This window comes from Seriola lalandi, unplaced genomic scaffold (genome assembly GCF_002814215.2).
Source record: "Seriola lalandi dorsalis isolate HSWRI2012SDOR001 ecotype SW California unplaced genomic scaffold, Sedor1 jcf7180002054832, whole genome shotgun sequence".
NCBI lineage: Eukaryota > Metazoa > Chordata > Actinopteri > Carangiformes > Carangidae > Seriola > Seriola lalandi.
The window spans coordinates 1,119,701-1,136,644 of record NW_019525385.1 but is presented as its reverse complement, the minus strand read 5'-3'; the positions used below and the strand labels follow the sequence as shown (position 1 = coordinate 1,136,644).

The window sequence follows — 16,944 nt, the reverse complement described above, 5'->3', positions numbered from 1 at the left end:
AGTATAGTAAGGCATAAAAACGTGTTATTATAGTAAGGCATAAAACGTCAAAATACGTCATAGTATAGTAAGGCATAAAAACGTGTTATTATAGTAAGGCATAAAACGTCAAAATACATCACAGTATAGTAAGGTATAAAAACGTGATATTATAGTAAGGCATAAAACCTCAAAAAACGTTAGATTATATTAATGCATAAAAACGTCAAAAAACGTCATATTATAGTAAGGCATAAAACCTCAAAAAACATTATATTATATTAATGCATAAAAACGTCAAAAAACGTCATATTATAGTAAGGCATAAAAACTTAATAGAATAGTGGTATAAAAATTTTTAAAAAGTAATTTTATATCAAGGCATAAAACGTCAGAACACCTCACAGTATAGTGAGGTATAAAAATGTCGCAGAACGTCTTAGTATCGTAAGGTATGAAATGTCATAATATAGTAAGTCATAAAACATCAAAAAACATCAGTCAGTTGTCATTTGACATTTTTATGGTGACGTTAGTTATCATTGTGATATTCTCAAATGATGTGAGCTTTCAAATGGCCCCCGCCCTTTCAGTCAATCAAATGCTAGGATGTCTAAATCAGTTAGTCTTCGAAATGTAGCATCTTGGAGGGGAAATTGGAATTATCTAATATCACTTCAATCCAAACAAGTTCACTCAAATATTAGTAGGGAAAGTTCTGTCCTCCTAAAATATGGCTGGGGACATATCCCTACTGTCTATATACAGACCTACCCTCTTGACAGATACAGAGATACAGCCATGGGCACTTGCATGTTTTAATGAGTCTCAAACATCATGAAAGGAAGACATTATAACTCTTCCCCCATTTTATACCCTTTAAAAGGTTGTCTTCCTTTGTAGGGCGAAGGAAATCTCTTAATGACACCCTGTTGTATCTTTTTATCTGTATTTCCTGTGGTGTTCAGGTTTCACGCCTCCTGGAATGGACAGGTCATCTCCAGACAGCAGTCCAGTACATGGCTTTGTTCGCCAGGCTTCCGTCACCACCGGATCCAACATCCCCATCATCACAGAACTAGGTAAAACTGTTTCCACCTACCTCGAATGCAAAAGTTGCATGTCATACCCAATAACCTCAGATCAACTCATTATTCATTTGCAGACATGGACACATAGAGCTGATAATCCAAGACTTAAACATCATGCTGCTACCAAAAGTTCCAACTAATTCAAGGTCAAATGGACTTGAGGAATGCGTGGTGTGGAATTTTTGTTCACTTTCATGTTGTTGGTAGCTTTGCCCAACTCAAGTTCATATTCGTATGTGAATTATTGATTCTGGCTAGTATTTGTCAAGTGGTGATAATGTTAGTTGCAAGGCCTAGAACACATCTTTGCGCTGAAGACAATGTGGACTACTGTCACTTGAACCTGTCACAGGGGCATTTTTAGGACTATAGCTGCATCTCATGCAATTTGTCCACTAATGCACAAGAGAAACCGGGCCTGATGGAGAGGGTGAGAGAGGGAGAAAAGGAAAGAGAGTGAAAAGGTTGAGGGAAAAAAACTGCCTTGGTTGCAAAATGGGTCCATTTATTAATAACAATGGCAGGGGCTGTATTCCCACTGGTGGTGGGGACTCATGAAACTTTCAGATCTCTAAGGGGCCTTCTAAAGCACTAGAGACTGGCTACTCTGTCTCCCCTGACCCAATTAGGGAGCAATGGAGCATGAGACCAGCTAAGAAAAGGCCAGGAAGAGAAAGGAGCTACCTAATGTTACTTGTAACCAGGCCAGCCATTACCTGCAGAGGGGCTCTCCTATTAGACCACCGACTGCATAGGCAGTTATCAAAACTAGATGCTTTCCATAATGGAGTCACTGTTTTCTGGCCTGGACTCAAACACTAGAAGCTCTAGTGTTGTGCCTCTGCACGCTCTTAGCTAACGAATTTCACAGCTACAGCAACACTAGATGTGATAACATTGTCTTTTAGGAAAGGAAGGAGTAAGAGCATAGAGAGGAGAGAGTGGCTGCATGTCTCACTGGAACCATATTCTGTAATTACATTGTCATATGTTCAGTTTACAGTGCCAGGAGCAGATTAAAGTCAAGTTGAAACATAAAAACACACCTCATCTGAGTTGCATGATCGATTTTGTTTGCGTGGCGTGCAAAGTAGGTGTGTTTATGGATAAGACCTTGTTTATCCCTTTCACTGTCTTACCATGAAATAATTTATTGTTGTGGTAGAGGTATAGCACAGTGACAGCTCTGGCTTTGTGTCTGTTGTGCACTCTAATCCAGGGTGCTTTACTTTTAGATACCGGACAACCATGAATGTCTTGGAGTAATTCTGGAGTTGACACGAGTAGTCTGAGACAGCGAAATGCCTTTATTGCAGTCTTTGAAACTGTTTCAATAACGACACCGTTTCTCCCCCTCTCTGCACTGTCTCATCGCTATTAGCTAAAACTGGCAAACTACTGCCATTGGTTTCACTCAGTCAGGAAAAAAAAAGTGGAACCAACATACAAATGATAACAGAGCTGGGTAAGCTGAGCCTTTGTCCTCTGCTGCCGTTCGTTCCCTCGCTCCACCGCTCTGCTCCTCATCAGCTTGTCTTGATTTATCTGGCTGCAGTCAAGGCCCTCGTTGCTCCCATGGCTTCACTTTGAACACATTTTTATTCTTCGTTCTGGTTGAAATTGACTGTCTTGTTTTGGCCCCTTTTTAATGATTTTTTTTTCTTTTTTCTTTTTGGGGTATTTTTTTTTCCTCCAGTTGCGTTTGCAGAGCATCACTAGGCCTTTGATCATGCTCAGTCTGTCCTTGTGGCTGTTTTCATAGCAACCCCCCCCCTCACCCTGTCCCCCACCCCTCACCACCCCTTCCCTCCTCCTCCAAACACACACACACTCACACACACACATACGTATCCACCCCCACACCCCCTCCAATTCACTCTTTTGGCCCAGGCCCGTTTGCATCAGCCCCTTGTCTCCTTGACTGACATTTTTGTTCCACAGCGCACAGGAAGCCTGGGAAGAAATCAGATTTCAAAAACAAAAAACTTAAGATCAAACAATCTTTTAAGCTGTTTATTTATTTTTTAAATTCATTTTCAAGTTTCTTTTTTTCTCCTCCAGACCATATCTCTGAAGCTCAGATAGCGGTGGAGTCAAACAAAAACTTGCCTGATGCTCATTTTTTTTAAGTAACGCTGGTTTATAGACCCTTCAGTGCCCACAGCTGCTAGAAATACAGTCTAAGGAAAAAGACACACATGAAAAATACAAAAAATATCCTTGTTATCTCATTTTTGGGTTCATGCCATTTAGTTCATTTAGTAGATCTGATTCATTATTATTCATAAGATTAAAAAGTGTATTGTTACCTGGCTTTAATTCTTTCAGGGTACAGGTAAATATTTGAGATGAGATGTGATAAACACATTCATCAAGTAAAACTGAAAGACAAGCATGTCTTTATAAGTGCATGTTTTTTTCATGTGACATAGTAGTCATTGTTGAAGTCTCACTTTTTACAATATATAACAAATACATTAAAAAAAACTATGCTATGTGGTGTTTTTTTCTGATAAAATATTCATATTTTATCCTTTACTCAAGCTACACAGTCCACAGAAAGGTCATTTTCTCTTGATTGAGAATTTGTCTCTTTGTGTGTGCTACATTATATGCAATATATATGTAGTTTTGTACTGCAGTAATTTAAAAACAGATCAACATACAGAGGTCCTGAGGTACTAATGTAGAACAGATGTATGACCAATTCAAGATTGGAGACTTCTACAATGGTTATCACTGTGTGTGCATAATACAATTAAATATTTTCTCCTGAAATTGTGGTTTGTCTAAATGTATGAAATGCACCCTGCATGTGATATACAGTGAATTTAATATTACAAATACTGTAAATATTATTATATAAATATATATTAGATAAATACTTTTTTTTACCTTCCAAACAATTATTCAGTACATGGACAGAAAAACAACAAATTACAGATAACATATTTAGTTTATGTTTAATCTGACAGAGAGGTAAATCAGTCAACAGTATCATGGGGTCAGTCAAAATCATGTCAATTGTTTGGATAAGAAATAAAGTTCCTTCAGGGTAGCAGCAAAATATAATGTGCATCTAATGTTACATTATATTGCAAGCTCAAACCCTGAATCAATACCGATATACCTGAGAGTTTTTTGTGAGATTACGATGATGAAGCCACATCTTTTCATATGCAAAATAAATAAACAAGAAAAAAAAAATCCCTGAAGTCTCAGGTGTGTTGGTGTCTGTGTGTGTGTTTGACTCATTCCTCTTCACGGTGCCTTTCTCTAACTCAGATGTGTTTCCCCTCTCTCAGTGAATGACTCAAACGTTCAGTTCCTGGACCAAGATGATGATGATGACCCAGACACAGAGCTGTACCTCACTCAGCCGTTCGCCTGCGGCACCGCCTTCGCTGTCAGTGTTCTCGACTCCCTGATGAGCGCAGTGAGTTCTCAAGCACACTGTTCACTCGCTGTGTTGGGAGTTGTTTGTCAAAACCTAAAATAAAGTCACTTTTCAAAATTATACATTTTACTTCACCTTTGTATAATTGTGGTTTTCTGATTATTACTCTGTTATAGCATCCATTTCAGTTTAGATGCTATGAGAGAGTAACACTCCAAGTTTAAAAAAGAGAAAGTCTAGAGAAGTTTCAAACAAAGTACATGGAGATGTTGTGCCCATTGGGTAACAATTGCACATTATTGCACTGGTAGAAACTGCAGGATGAAGGAAAGAGATGAGCAACTGCAAAGTGAGTCAGACTGGAAAGATGGACCTGAGAAAACTTTTAATTCATTGGTGGTCATGACGCTACTATTTGATAAATAATTCTGTTTCCAAATACAAAAGTTTATCGTAAAAAAAAAAAATTTTTTCCAGACATAGTTTCCATGAAAGATTAGATAATCTCTCGACTATTACAGACTTTACAGCTGGTGTAAATCAAAACTCTGCTCTCCCAGTAGAAAAAAATGGGTTAAGTTTAGCAGTTGGTTTCAGTAGCACTGTTTTGGCATTTCAAGTAGGCAGAAGTTGGTAAATGAAATGGTACAGTACATTGATCACACATGCCTGCCAGCTCCACTGACATCAAAAGGGAAATTGTTGGCGTCACTCCTCACCTTAAGTGTTATGAATTCAACTTTCAAGAGCCTTATTAGATCTTTTAACGAAGTAAGTGTTGAAGGTTAGCATAATGGCGATGACACAAGCTTGGCTGGAACAGGCCAAAGAAACACTCTTTCATCTTTTGACAATGTCATCGCAGCACTGGGAATAAGAAAAAGGAGTAGGGAAGAAAAGAAAAAATCCTCTACACCTCATCCTCATCTCCCCCCCCCCCCCCCCCCCCCCTCCTCTCATGACCAACTGTGTTTTTTCCTTTGGGGCTGTGATGGCTTAATTCCAGCAGCCCTCTCAGTGAGTGAGGGGTTAGAGGGGCGTGCAGAGCCGAGCTGAGCAGGGAGTAGAGCAGGCGTCAGCTGTAGTCTGGCACTGGTCAGAGGTGAACCCAGCTAATGGACAGTGCTCATCCATCATGAGGCTCTGCAGGCCTGTCAGGGGCCCGGGGAGAGGAGCTGCCACTCTGGCCCGATTGCCGAGTGACACGGGCTGTCTTCACACGCTGCAAAAGCAGGTCCTGATCGGCTTGAAGGACAAGAGAACCTGACACCCGCAGAGCGCAGTCAAATCGTTGTTTCAGAAGGGAAAGCGGACATCATACAGAGTGTTCACAGAGGAAAGAGTAGTGCTGTGCTGAAGTACTACTGTTTTCTATATAACAGGAAGAGCCCACATGTTCTTTGATAATCAAAATGTCATTGATCACATCTTTCTCAAATCTTACGAATTTATATATCTTTAACATTATGAAACATTTCTTAAAGTGAATAAGTAAAGGGTTGGTTCACCAGTTTACAATAAAATATGTATTTCAGTGCTATTTAGTCATGCAGTTTTATTTGCCCTGTTTTTTAAGTAAATGAACATAGGTGCAGAATAAATGTCCACATTACATTGGATAATACACAAAGAAAAGTGATGTTGATTCTGAAGCTATGCTGCTATTGAATTTTCAAATGTAATTTATCAATATTGTCCACATAACAAACAATTACCATTTGCCTCTCTTGTATTGGGTGGTAGGCAGAAATCTCAAAGATGGACCATAGGAATGGTGCACAAGACAGAAAGTCTTCCACTGCCTGTCTCCTCATCTCCCAGTCAGTTGTATATGAAGAGACAGGCTGCAGGTCTACATAACAGGGGCTGTGCTTTCTTTCCACATCTGCCACCTCTGTCCTTGAGACTCTAATGGCATCTGCTTACAGATATCCCTTCTTTCTTCTCCCCAGACGTACTTCAATGATAACATCCTCACACTGATTCGGACGCTGGTCACAGGGGGAGCCACACCAGAGCTGGAGGCTCTGTTGGCTGAGGAGAACGCTCTCAGAGGAGGCTACAGCACGCCACAGACACTGGCCAACAGAGACAGGTGTCGCGTCGCTCAGCTAGCCCTCTACGACGGGCCATTTGCAGACTTGGGGGTAAGTGGATGTTTAAGCAGAGATGACACGTTTTGGCACTAGCCAGCAGCACACATCTGGCCACCTCCGCTCCTCACGGTCCTTAATTCGATGTGAAGAACAGTGATCACGCAAAGCAGGCCTTAGTGGGTGGAGAGGGAAGAGTGCTTTAGAGAGAACAATGAACACCACCAAAGAAATTCCAAGTTTAATTGGTTCCAACCTTGTTTTTACAGTTTTTTGTTATTGTTATACAGAACTTCCAATACTGAAGTAATTTTGTTTTTTCTTGGATGAATTGTGGCATAATTTGAAAACACTGCTGATTGTTACAGTCTGCACTGCCAACAAATGGTATTCACTTTCAAGCAAAATACCCTCAGCAAAGCAGAACATTGAATTTACACTAGAACTTTACAGAGAATTACACTCACTGCCACTGAGCCAGATCATCAGGCTGACCTAACACACACTCATGGAGTCTTTGTTCTGTTGTTCACCAGGATGGCGGCTGCTATGGGGATTTATTCTGTAAAGCGCTGAAGACGTACAACATGCTGTGTTTTGGAATCTACAGATTAAGAGACGCTCATCTCAGTACACCAAGCCAGTGTACAAAACGGTACAATTTCTGCATTCACTCAGCATCATGTGAATGATTTGATGTAATAAAATGAGTGATTAGGGTTAAAGATAGTGTACTTTATTAATCCCAAAGGGAAAATTGCAGGGTTACAGTAGCTACCTTAAATAAATCACACAAAATGAATGAGGCAGACGAGAAACAAGCACAATTAGATCCAAATCATATACAACCTAAAACAGATGAAATGAAATATAAAAATATAAAATATCGGATAGAATAAATAAAAAAACAGAATAGAGACTAAAGATAGGACTATAACATTAACTAGTTAACAAATGTACTTAATATATACTGTACAATGATAGCTATGTCTTGACTAATGTACTGTATTGTCAAGTAGATAAAAGATATTTTCTTTCTTTGATATATCCATACACTATCTGCTGCTTCCCCACAAGGATCATAAATGTTAATCTTCTATGTAATGTTTGTTTTCTGGGCAGATATGTGATTACAAACCCACCGTATGAGTTTGAGCTGGTGCCCACAGACCTGATCTTCTGCCTCATGCAGTTCGACCACAATGCAGGCCAGTCCCGGACAAGCTTGTCCCACTCTTCCCACTCTTCCCATTCCTCCAGCAAAAAGAGTTCCTCCGTCCACTCCATCCCGCCCTCCAACCGGCAGAGCCGCAGCAGTAAGACCCGGGAGGCCCGCGACAAACAGAAGTACGTGCACTCACGTTTCCTGTAGAGTTTTAACTTGCATGTTTAGTGTGTTATAACTGACCTGTATTTTATAGGTGTGTGTGTGTGTGTGTGTGTGTGTGTGTGTGTGTGTGTGTGTGTGTGTGTGTGTGTGTGTGTGTTTGTGTGCAGACTGTGGTGACACATGCACTGATAATTACTGTGTATTGTGTGTTTGTGGTTTGTTTGTGTGACTTGTGCTCTGCGTCCATGCCCAGTGTTTGTGTATTTCCTTCATAATCACCTGCATGTGGTCTTCACTCTCACATCAAAGCAATCATTACATGACATTAACAAATTTGGTAAGCCCACTCTGTGGGTAGGCTGGGCTCATTTTTATACTCAAAGACTGCTGAGACTGTTTTCTTCCAAGTTAAATTTGTGGCATTGTAAACAGTAAAACTATTCTTCTATTGTTCTGATGGCACAGCCACTGTGGTTGGAAATAAGCTTATACTAAGGCCTCAACCACAGCTAAATAAAATGACATAATACAACACAACACACATTCAGTATGTTGTTTGGTCTACCTGTTGTATCTGTCTTAATATTAGTTGTTTCGTGTCTAACTCTTAATATTTGTGTAGTAAATAAGTGTTGTTTGTTGCATATTTGTGCACATTTAGCACACATGATCAGTACGCCTCGATCATGGCTGTAATGTATTGTGATTAACCTACTGTAGCTGATATTGATTATAAAGCACATTTGCCTACTCATAAGATCATCCCTCATTAGCAGTGTTGATATTTTGTTATTCATGGTGCATCTGTACTGCTTTATTGCATGTCCATGTTGGTAGCGCTCTTTAGCAGGCTCTTATTTCCTGTTCTGTTTATAATACAATTATAAGATTATTTCAAATTTGGTGAAATATTTTGACATACATGTCATATACTCACAAAAAAATATACACTTTGAATTTAAGTTTCATCTGGGAGAATAAAGTAGCTGAATTTTGAAATCGTGATATATTCTAAAAGCATGCAGATTTGTTACGAGAATTATTTAAAGGTAGATGATAAGCCCTGAATACATCTTAAAACTAAGATGTATGGTATAGTCTCAATACTGTAGTAACAATATGTAAGCCTTAGTTGGACTGGTAGCCACTTGTCAGTTGTGTATTGACTGTAAATACTACTCACTTACAGTAGATTACTTACCTCTCTTTTTGAAGTGCAACAAGGATGAATAGAATGGGCCAAGGTATGCAAGTTAACGATTCTGCATGACTTAGCAACCTTTACCTGGGGTTCTGATCATAACTATGTCCTCTGTGGACATTGTTATGACGAGGGGAGTTTGTTTTATTTCTTCTGTTCTTCAGATATTAAGTAAACCATGCCTCAGTTTAAGTTTTGCTTTCATCTGGAAAGCAAAATGTCTGCTGCTGCTCCTGCCTCCTCCCTGCCATGATCCGGACCATCCCCACACTGCATGAGGTTGAGACGAAACCCCCCTTTCTTTGTGCCTTTACCTCAGTTATTCACTTGATGATATGACTTTTCTTTTCCTCCAGAAAAATCCTTTTTTCACATTGTTTCTTTCTGTCATTTACCATGCCCTTTTTTATGATTTATTTCAACTTGAGATGGTTTGCATTGTGTGAGAGGTCTGTGTGTTTGCGCATCTTCCCTCCTATTGAATGCTATCAGATGACTGTAGCAGAATTTTAGATGTCATGTTTATGCTGTCATTGAGCACAGTAGTTTATTATTTTATCAGAATCAGAATAAAACACAGGGTAACAACATGTTTCCCACCTGTACAAACCCAGATCGTAGCTCACATGTAGGTCAGGCTGATTCAAATCCCCCTGATGCAGCCAAATTGCTTACTTCTTCACAGAACTTTAAGAAAGTGTGTCCAGCCCTGTGCCATCGGTCACACCAAGAAAGTGGGAGGTGTGACCAATTTAAAGTCTAAATTGAAGGGGGATATGAGCCTGTAAGTTTCCTCCTTGTAACCCTGTGCACCTGATATGGTGGTTTGAGGCGACATCAGTAAGTTCACCGTATCAGCAGCAGACTCTGGAGAGAGATGGCAGACATCTTGCTTCACCTCAGGCACAATTCTACACATCAAATGCCTGTGCTGTAACACACGGCCCCGCAGCCTTAAGCTTGCTGACACACACACAAGCCCACTCACAAATGAATCTCCACACATGCAAGCCTGCATGTACATGAACACACATTCACCCGTGTGCGCGCACGCACACGCACGCACACACGCACGCGCGCGCACACACACACACGCGCACACACACACGCAGGTTTGCTCCACATAGCAAAGTTAAAATTTGATATAACAACTTCACCCAAAAGGAAGTGACATCTTGAATGGCATTGCAGATGCCTGTGAAGTGCTGGGAGAGAGTTTACAAACTTCTGACAGCTGGCATACACCCTTCCCTTTCCTCAGAAACAGTGCTCTCATAGCATACTTAAACATGAAGAGATCCTCTCCAAAATGACATATCCAAATCTTTCAAATCTCTGCTCTCACATAATGACTGTCAGCATGAGAGTAAGGCTTACTATGAAATGTGTCAGCTCACCCAAATTACAAAACATATATTTTCCAACTTAACAATAGTTGTAAATAGCCATACAGATAGTTTTTTGAGAACTTAAGAATATTCCAGAAGGACAGCCATCACTGCAGCACACCACCATTCTGGACTTTATGGCAGATTGGCCAGACTGAAGCCTCTCCTCAGTGAAAGTTTCTACAAGGCACCTAAAGGTCTGTCAGACTGTGAGAAACAAAATTCTTTGGTCTGATGAAACCAAGATTTAACTGTTTGGCATCAATTCTCAGCATTATGTCTGGAGGAAACCAAACATAATGCTTAGAATTGGTTGTCCTTCTGGAGTTCAGCCAGAGTGACCATCAGGTTCTTGGTCACCTGTCTTACCAAGGCCCTTCTCCCTGATTGCTCAGTTTGGCTGGGCGGTCCGCTCTAGGTAGAGTCCTGGTTATTCCACACCTTATTCCATTTAAGAATGATGGAGGCCACTGTGTTCTTGGGAACCTTCAGTGCTACAGAAATGTTGTTTAGCCTTGCCAAGATCTGTGCCCCAACACAATCCTGTCTGTCTCTGAACTCTGCTGGCAGTTCCTTTCATGATATGCAATGTTAGCTGTGAGACCTAATATAGACAGGTGTGTGTCTTTCCAAATCATATTCAATCAATTGAATTTACCACGGGTGGACTCCAATCGAAGTGTAGAAATGTCTCAAAGAAGAGAAATAAGAGGCACCTGAGTGAAATTTAGCAAGGGGTCTGAAAAAATACTGTATGTTGATATGTGATATTATAGTTTTTCCCTTTTAACAAATTAGCAAACATTTCTAAAATTCTGAAGGGGTTTGAATACTTTCCAAATGCACTGTATAGTATATTTCAAAATCTGTGACTAGTAGAAAAAATTATGAAAACATGTTTTTTGTAATTTGGGTGAACAGACCTTGCAACACTTTGGTATTGTAAGTGAATATTTTGTAATTTTAAAATCAAAATCAAGATTTATATCCATATCCATATACATATATACTACGGACAATGTGACTGTGACAACTTAAAATTGGCTCATTGCACCAGAACAGACGCATACTCGACCTCACGGTTTGTTGCTAATCACAAAGAATGCCATGCAAATTTATCACTTAAACTGAGGCAGTATGGTTGTAAATAATCCCATCTTGCATACTTCTTCAAACTAACTCTGCCTTTTTTCTTCTTCCTCTCTCGCCTTGTCCTCTTCAGAAAAGAAATGGTTTACAGATGAACCAGAAAATGCCTACCCACGGAACATTCAGATCAAGCCCATGAGCACTCACATGGCCAACCAAGTCAACCAATACAAATCCACTAGTAGTCTGATTCCACCAATCAGAGAAGTTGAAGATGAATGCTGAACACCAGGTTTTCTTGCTGACTCACCAGACATCTGTACGCTCTTTCAAAAGAGATGGGAAGACATCACCAGTGGAGGAGGGATGATGATGATGATGATGATGATGACGACAGGGATGTTGAAGACTGACACATTTCTCTTCACTCATTCTTCTAATCAAGGGTTTGACAGGAACCCAAACTGGAAGGGACCTCCTATGTGTATACCTTTAATGTTACTTCCATGCTCTTGGACATCGTTTTATTTATTAATGTATCCATAGAGATGTACATAATGACAATCAAATAAGGATTGTACAGCCCCTCCCCCCTAGCACTTTTTGGAATTATTTTAAGAGTTGACAAAAAAAAAGTACTTCCTGTAATTCTTTGCAATAGTTCACCTCTTCGTGTGACCAGACTCCATGGCTAAGGTGACTGGTTACCGGAGGATGAGGGTTGCAGCGATAAACTGATCATATCATCTCCCAAAGATCCGCCCAGATGCGTCATGCTGATCCAGCTGGGTTCATCGACTTCATATCTCCTGTCTGCTTCTGTTTCTATTTGCACTAAAACTGAAAAAAGTCTCTTTTGACAGAACAACTGGAACCATCAGACCGCTGTCCCCCAGTAAAATGTCTCAAAGGAGATGAAGAGAGGATGAGAGGAAGGAAGGAAGGAAGGAAGGGAGGGCTGCTTGGCTTCAGAGACATACTAATCTTGTTCTTAGGTTGTTATACATCATGTCATTGCTTAAGGTTTGCTACTTCACTGTTGACTCGTCATGTTGAGTGAGAGCATTCCAGTCCTGCAGAACAAAATCATCTTGCAAAACAGTAGTCTAAAAACTCAAGAGAATGGTGCAGTGTTGGTGTATGCTGGCTGAAAGAGAACCCTGTACCTACATGTCCTCTGCTGATACGTCGGATCATAAAGCCTGTGACTCTGTTTCAAGCTCCTATCGCATGATATGTGCCTGAGCCCGCTCTATAACAGATACAGTGCGGTTGATCAACCTGAATACATGAGGAGGACGAAAAACAGCCTGCCCTGTCCTTCATGCGTTCAGGAACGTTTATGTACATGCTGTGTGTGTGTATTTATGTATGTGTATGTGTGCGTGCATCTGAGTCGCTCATCCTTCTGGTGTTGCACTGATCAATGCCTCCCCATCAGCTTGTACGTGATGGTGCACCTTTGAAGGGAACAGCATGAGGGATCTTAGCTCAAAAAGTGAAAGCCATGGTAGAAAAAAACAGTAGAATAATTTAGAGGGTTTGGATCTACTAACAAAAACATTAGGTTACATCAAAAACCAAAACAAAATCCCCAACTATGATTGAGCCGAGCTAACATAAACAGCAGCCGTGTGCCCACCGTTAACGCTTTGCTGTGAGATCTGCAGCAGAATTGGGATCACAAAGAAGAGTGGTGTATTTTCTGAATGTTTTGTCTGTTACAAAAAGTTCACATCTGAGGAAAGAAATGCCACATATTGCATAAAAGTGGGCATCAATGGGTCCTCCTTTGATCGGAGCAACTGCCTGGCACAGGGTTGGCACAGAGGCAGTAAAGCGCTTGGATGTTCTCTGTTGCCAATCCAGATGTCACACGCCTCAAAACTCTCAGGAGTTAAGCTGCTGTGCTCGGTCCTCTGACTTGAGGAAATGCTCAAACATAGTTGGGTGGAAATGCAACAATGCCACAGACTGCAAATAAGGACACTGGAGAGGAACATGTGTTCTTTATGCCAGCCTGTGTGCAATGAGAGTGTGTTTTACTCATGTTTAGGCACTGATCCAAATCCAGCTGTGAGAGTGATGGCGGATTGAGGTGGTAGCCTCGTACTCCTAATACGTAACTTCATACAAGTATGTAGTTGGATTTATACATTTAAACATAATTATTTTGTATCCATAAACATAATCAATTTGTACTTATTTTTCTAGACAAGAATTAAGTGAAAAGTACTCTACTCTAGGAGAGAAAAAGACTCCATGAATATCTTTAATTACAACTACATATCAAGGGATTTTGTGTTTGACTATATCACCATTTATTTCACATCGTACTAAAACAAAAGATTATTTTTTTACCCCCCCCCCCCCCCCCCCCCCCATAAAGCTTAGACTAGCTTGCAGTGTGGAAACCACCATCTTCAGCCTGGCAGCTCGGCTCTGTTGAGTGCTTGTAGAAATAAATTACAGCTCATCTAAAGCCTCTTTTAGTTGCACAGATGAGCCATGTCTACTAAATAATGTGTCTACTACTAAGCATCCCTCGCTGTGAGCATGCAGACAGAACGATAGGTGTACAGGAATTATGTATTGGGGGGTAAATGTATTTAGATGGAGAACAGATCAGAGTGGTAATAATAATGAGAAGATGATAGAGTCGCTCCCTCTGTGTGCAAGCCAGAACTGAATGACCTTCATTAGATGTGTTTGACCTAAATTAGGTCCCTAGTGTGTAGGGAGAGTGCATACACTACAGCAATGTGGGCTGTTGTTTTCCACAAAATACGATTTCAAATATGCCGGGGAGTCACTGTCTGTTAACTGCAGTGATTCTCCTCCATAGGCTGTAAAGGGAAAGTAATTCTAAAAAAAAAAAAGAAACAATTTTGGAATATGGAAAAGAACATTATATTGTGCTAAATATGTTTGTGTAAATTCAACCCATTATATAGACCATGTTTCTTTTTAAAACAAAGTGATCTGAGCTTCAATGTCCGTCTATTGGGTGTGGTGCAACTATACTGAAGCCTCATACACATTGTCCTGAAGTGAACTTTTGAACTGTGATTACATCGTTGTCACACTTTGTAGCAAATAGATTTCTTTTCAGAAAATATGTGAGTAAAATGTATGTATAATTGGGTTGTTAATGGCATACTTGCTAGCCTGAATAATAAGGAACTATTAATATCTGATAATGGCAATGACTCATTATACATAGAATCGACAAACTGATTGTTATGTTGGAAAAAAAAAAGACAAATGTGTATCTTGAAAATGAGAGATCCTGGATTCTCTAGGAATGCGGGTTCTGCTGAAGTACTGTACGTGTGACAAGGAAAAGTCAGGCGGAATTTGATCTGGTTTGTCAGCCATCACAAAGATGGAAGGTAGCACCAATTCAGCAAAGCTTATCAAAAGAGAGAACATCCTTAATTTTCCTGTTTTTATTACTTTGTGTTATTGCAGGGTTTACATTCCATTTTGTCAGCTTGTCATTATCTGTCACAATCTGTCACAACTGCTTCTTATTTGTTTACAGAGTATTTTTGAGGTACTTAAACATAGCATTGTTCAGATATAAAAACAGTACATGCTGCAAACTGGCATTAACATAAACTCAAAGTAATGCACCATTTGTTTTCATTACACTTGATTACTGTGCTTTTTCTACCTGAACCCTCATTGTGCGACTCATTCAGGCTGGCATTATCCACAACACTGGACTGAGATGTCTCTCCTTCCTACACCTTGTCATATGTCTCTATTAGATGTTTCAGGTCTTTGCATTGTATACCTCTAAAGTTTTTAGAGTGTTTTTGAAGTGCCATGAAAAGAGTTTAGTTGAGCAAGCATCCTTCAGTCATTCAGGGACACAGGCTCGCTTTGAGGGAGCCGAGTCCATTTGTTTTCCACTGTGAGAACAGTGTCTGTACTGACATGGAGAACATCCAAGCCATCAATGCCTCCATGCCAGTATAGTGCCAGGCAGTGCAGGAGGTCAAAAGGAGGGCCCATATTAAGTCCCACTATTGCAAAAAGTGGCATTCAGGAGGTCTGAGGGGCAGCTGGGGCAGTTAGATACAAGCCCTGGCCATCAAACCACACACGTCTCTGCTGTGTGCTTGGTTACAGGTTATCAGACTGTGTCGTGTAGTGTAATTAGATATGGATGACTGAAAGATGCACATAGAGGCCCATGCCTGTAACATCAGATGTGTTGTTGTCCACTGAACAAATCAAAGACTATGATGCGTCATACGTTACTGTTACAGTATGTTGCATTATTTTTGTTAATCTATTTTTTGCTGTAAAGGATGGATATAATAACTTATTTGCTGGGAACTGTACTAGATATAATAAAATATATAATACTTATGGGGATGGGAGGTGGGTCTCAAGTCTTAATAATACATTAAAATTGCATTCAGCAATTTTTTTTTTTTTTTTTTTTAAGAAAAGTTGAAATTTTTGTTAATCTTTTTGGCTGCCTATCAGTTCAGGAAGAATTCAGGACATTGCTCTCGCGTATCACAGATAGGATTTGTTGGCACATCGTCATTGCAGCAAACAGGAGTTTGACATAGCAGTCTAATTAGTTTGGATGTGTTCTTGATATGATGGAAAAATTGATTATTTGATGGTGCTGAGTTGATCTACCTGACTCTGTCAAATATAATCTGCTGATAAATATACTGTCTTGTACAAAAAGTTTGTACATAGATTGTACATGGTTTCTTTTTGTATTTTCTCAAATTAAAATGGATGTATTTGTGTTCTAAAACTGGAAATTCTCCTCTTTTTTTTATTCCAGCTACAAAGTTTTCCTCTATTATTGTACTCCCTTAGGCTAAGGAATAACTAGTGGTGGAAAAGAACATTTACTCAAGTAGTGCACTTTAGTATAAATTCGAGGTACTTGTATTTTACTTGAGTATTTCCATTTTACGCTACATTGCTGAAAATCAAATGTTGCTGAAATGTTATTAATATGAGTAATATTATCAATTAATTAATTAACTTTCCAGTCTAAAAGAAATGTTGCGAGTTCAGCATCAAACTTCATTCCTTAACTAAAACAAAAAGGTCAGAGAAAAAGTATTATCTATTAAAGATTTAACACTCAACAACGTGAAGGCAGACAACATAAGCAAAAAACCACACAACTGTCATCACATTTTGATTCAAATGTTGTTGCAGGCACGCACATAACACCACCTTTTTCCAACTGAGGCCTTCCTGCCCAATTCAAACCAGAAGAGCACAGACAAAACAATACAAACAGAATTCTCTCCACTGAAATGACATAAAAATGTCAGATGGGCGTGTATGAGTTACCCCCTTGTTCATAAGTAAGAAGCTGATTGAAAAAAA

General features: G+C 39.8%; 1 protein-coding gene across 3 annotated transcripts in view; it reads left to right on the top strand.

The window, feature by feature from the left end:
• Positions 1 to 16,355, top strand: part of kcnma1a (potassium large conductance calcium-activated channel, subfamily M, alpha member 1a) — a 151,039-nt gene extending 134,684 nt beyond the window's left edge. For 2 of the 3 annotated variants that reach the window (XM_087179376.1, XM_087179374.1), the window contains 7 exons: positions 2,452 to 2,535; positions 4,376 to 4,506; positions 6,420 to 6,614; positions 7,097 to 7,215; positions 7,683 to 7,907; positions 9,106 to 9,134; positions 11,702 to 16,355. In XM_087179376.1, the coding sequence (XP_087035502.1) occupies positions 2,452 to 2,535; positions 4,376 to 4,506; positions 6,420 to 6,614; positions 7,097 to 7,215; positions 7,683 to 7,907; positions 9,106 to 9,134; positions 11,702 to 11,853 (935 nt within the window). In that variant the 3' untranslated portion in view covers positions 11,854 to 16,355. The remainder of the gene's footprint in view (positions 1 to 2,451; positions 2,536 to 4,375; positions 4,507 to 6,419; positions 6,615 to 7,096; positions 7,216 to 7,682; positions 7,908 to 9,105; positions 9,135 to 11,701) is intronic. The other variant, XM_087179375.1, reaches the window with a different exon arrangement.
• The last annotated feature ends 589 nt before the right edge of the window (positions 16,356 to 16,944 follow it).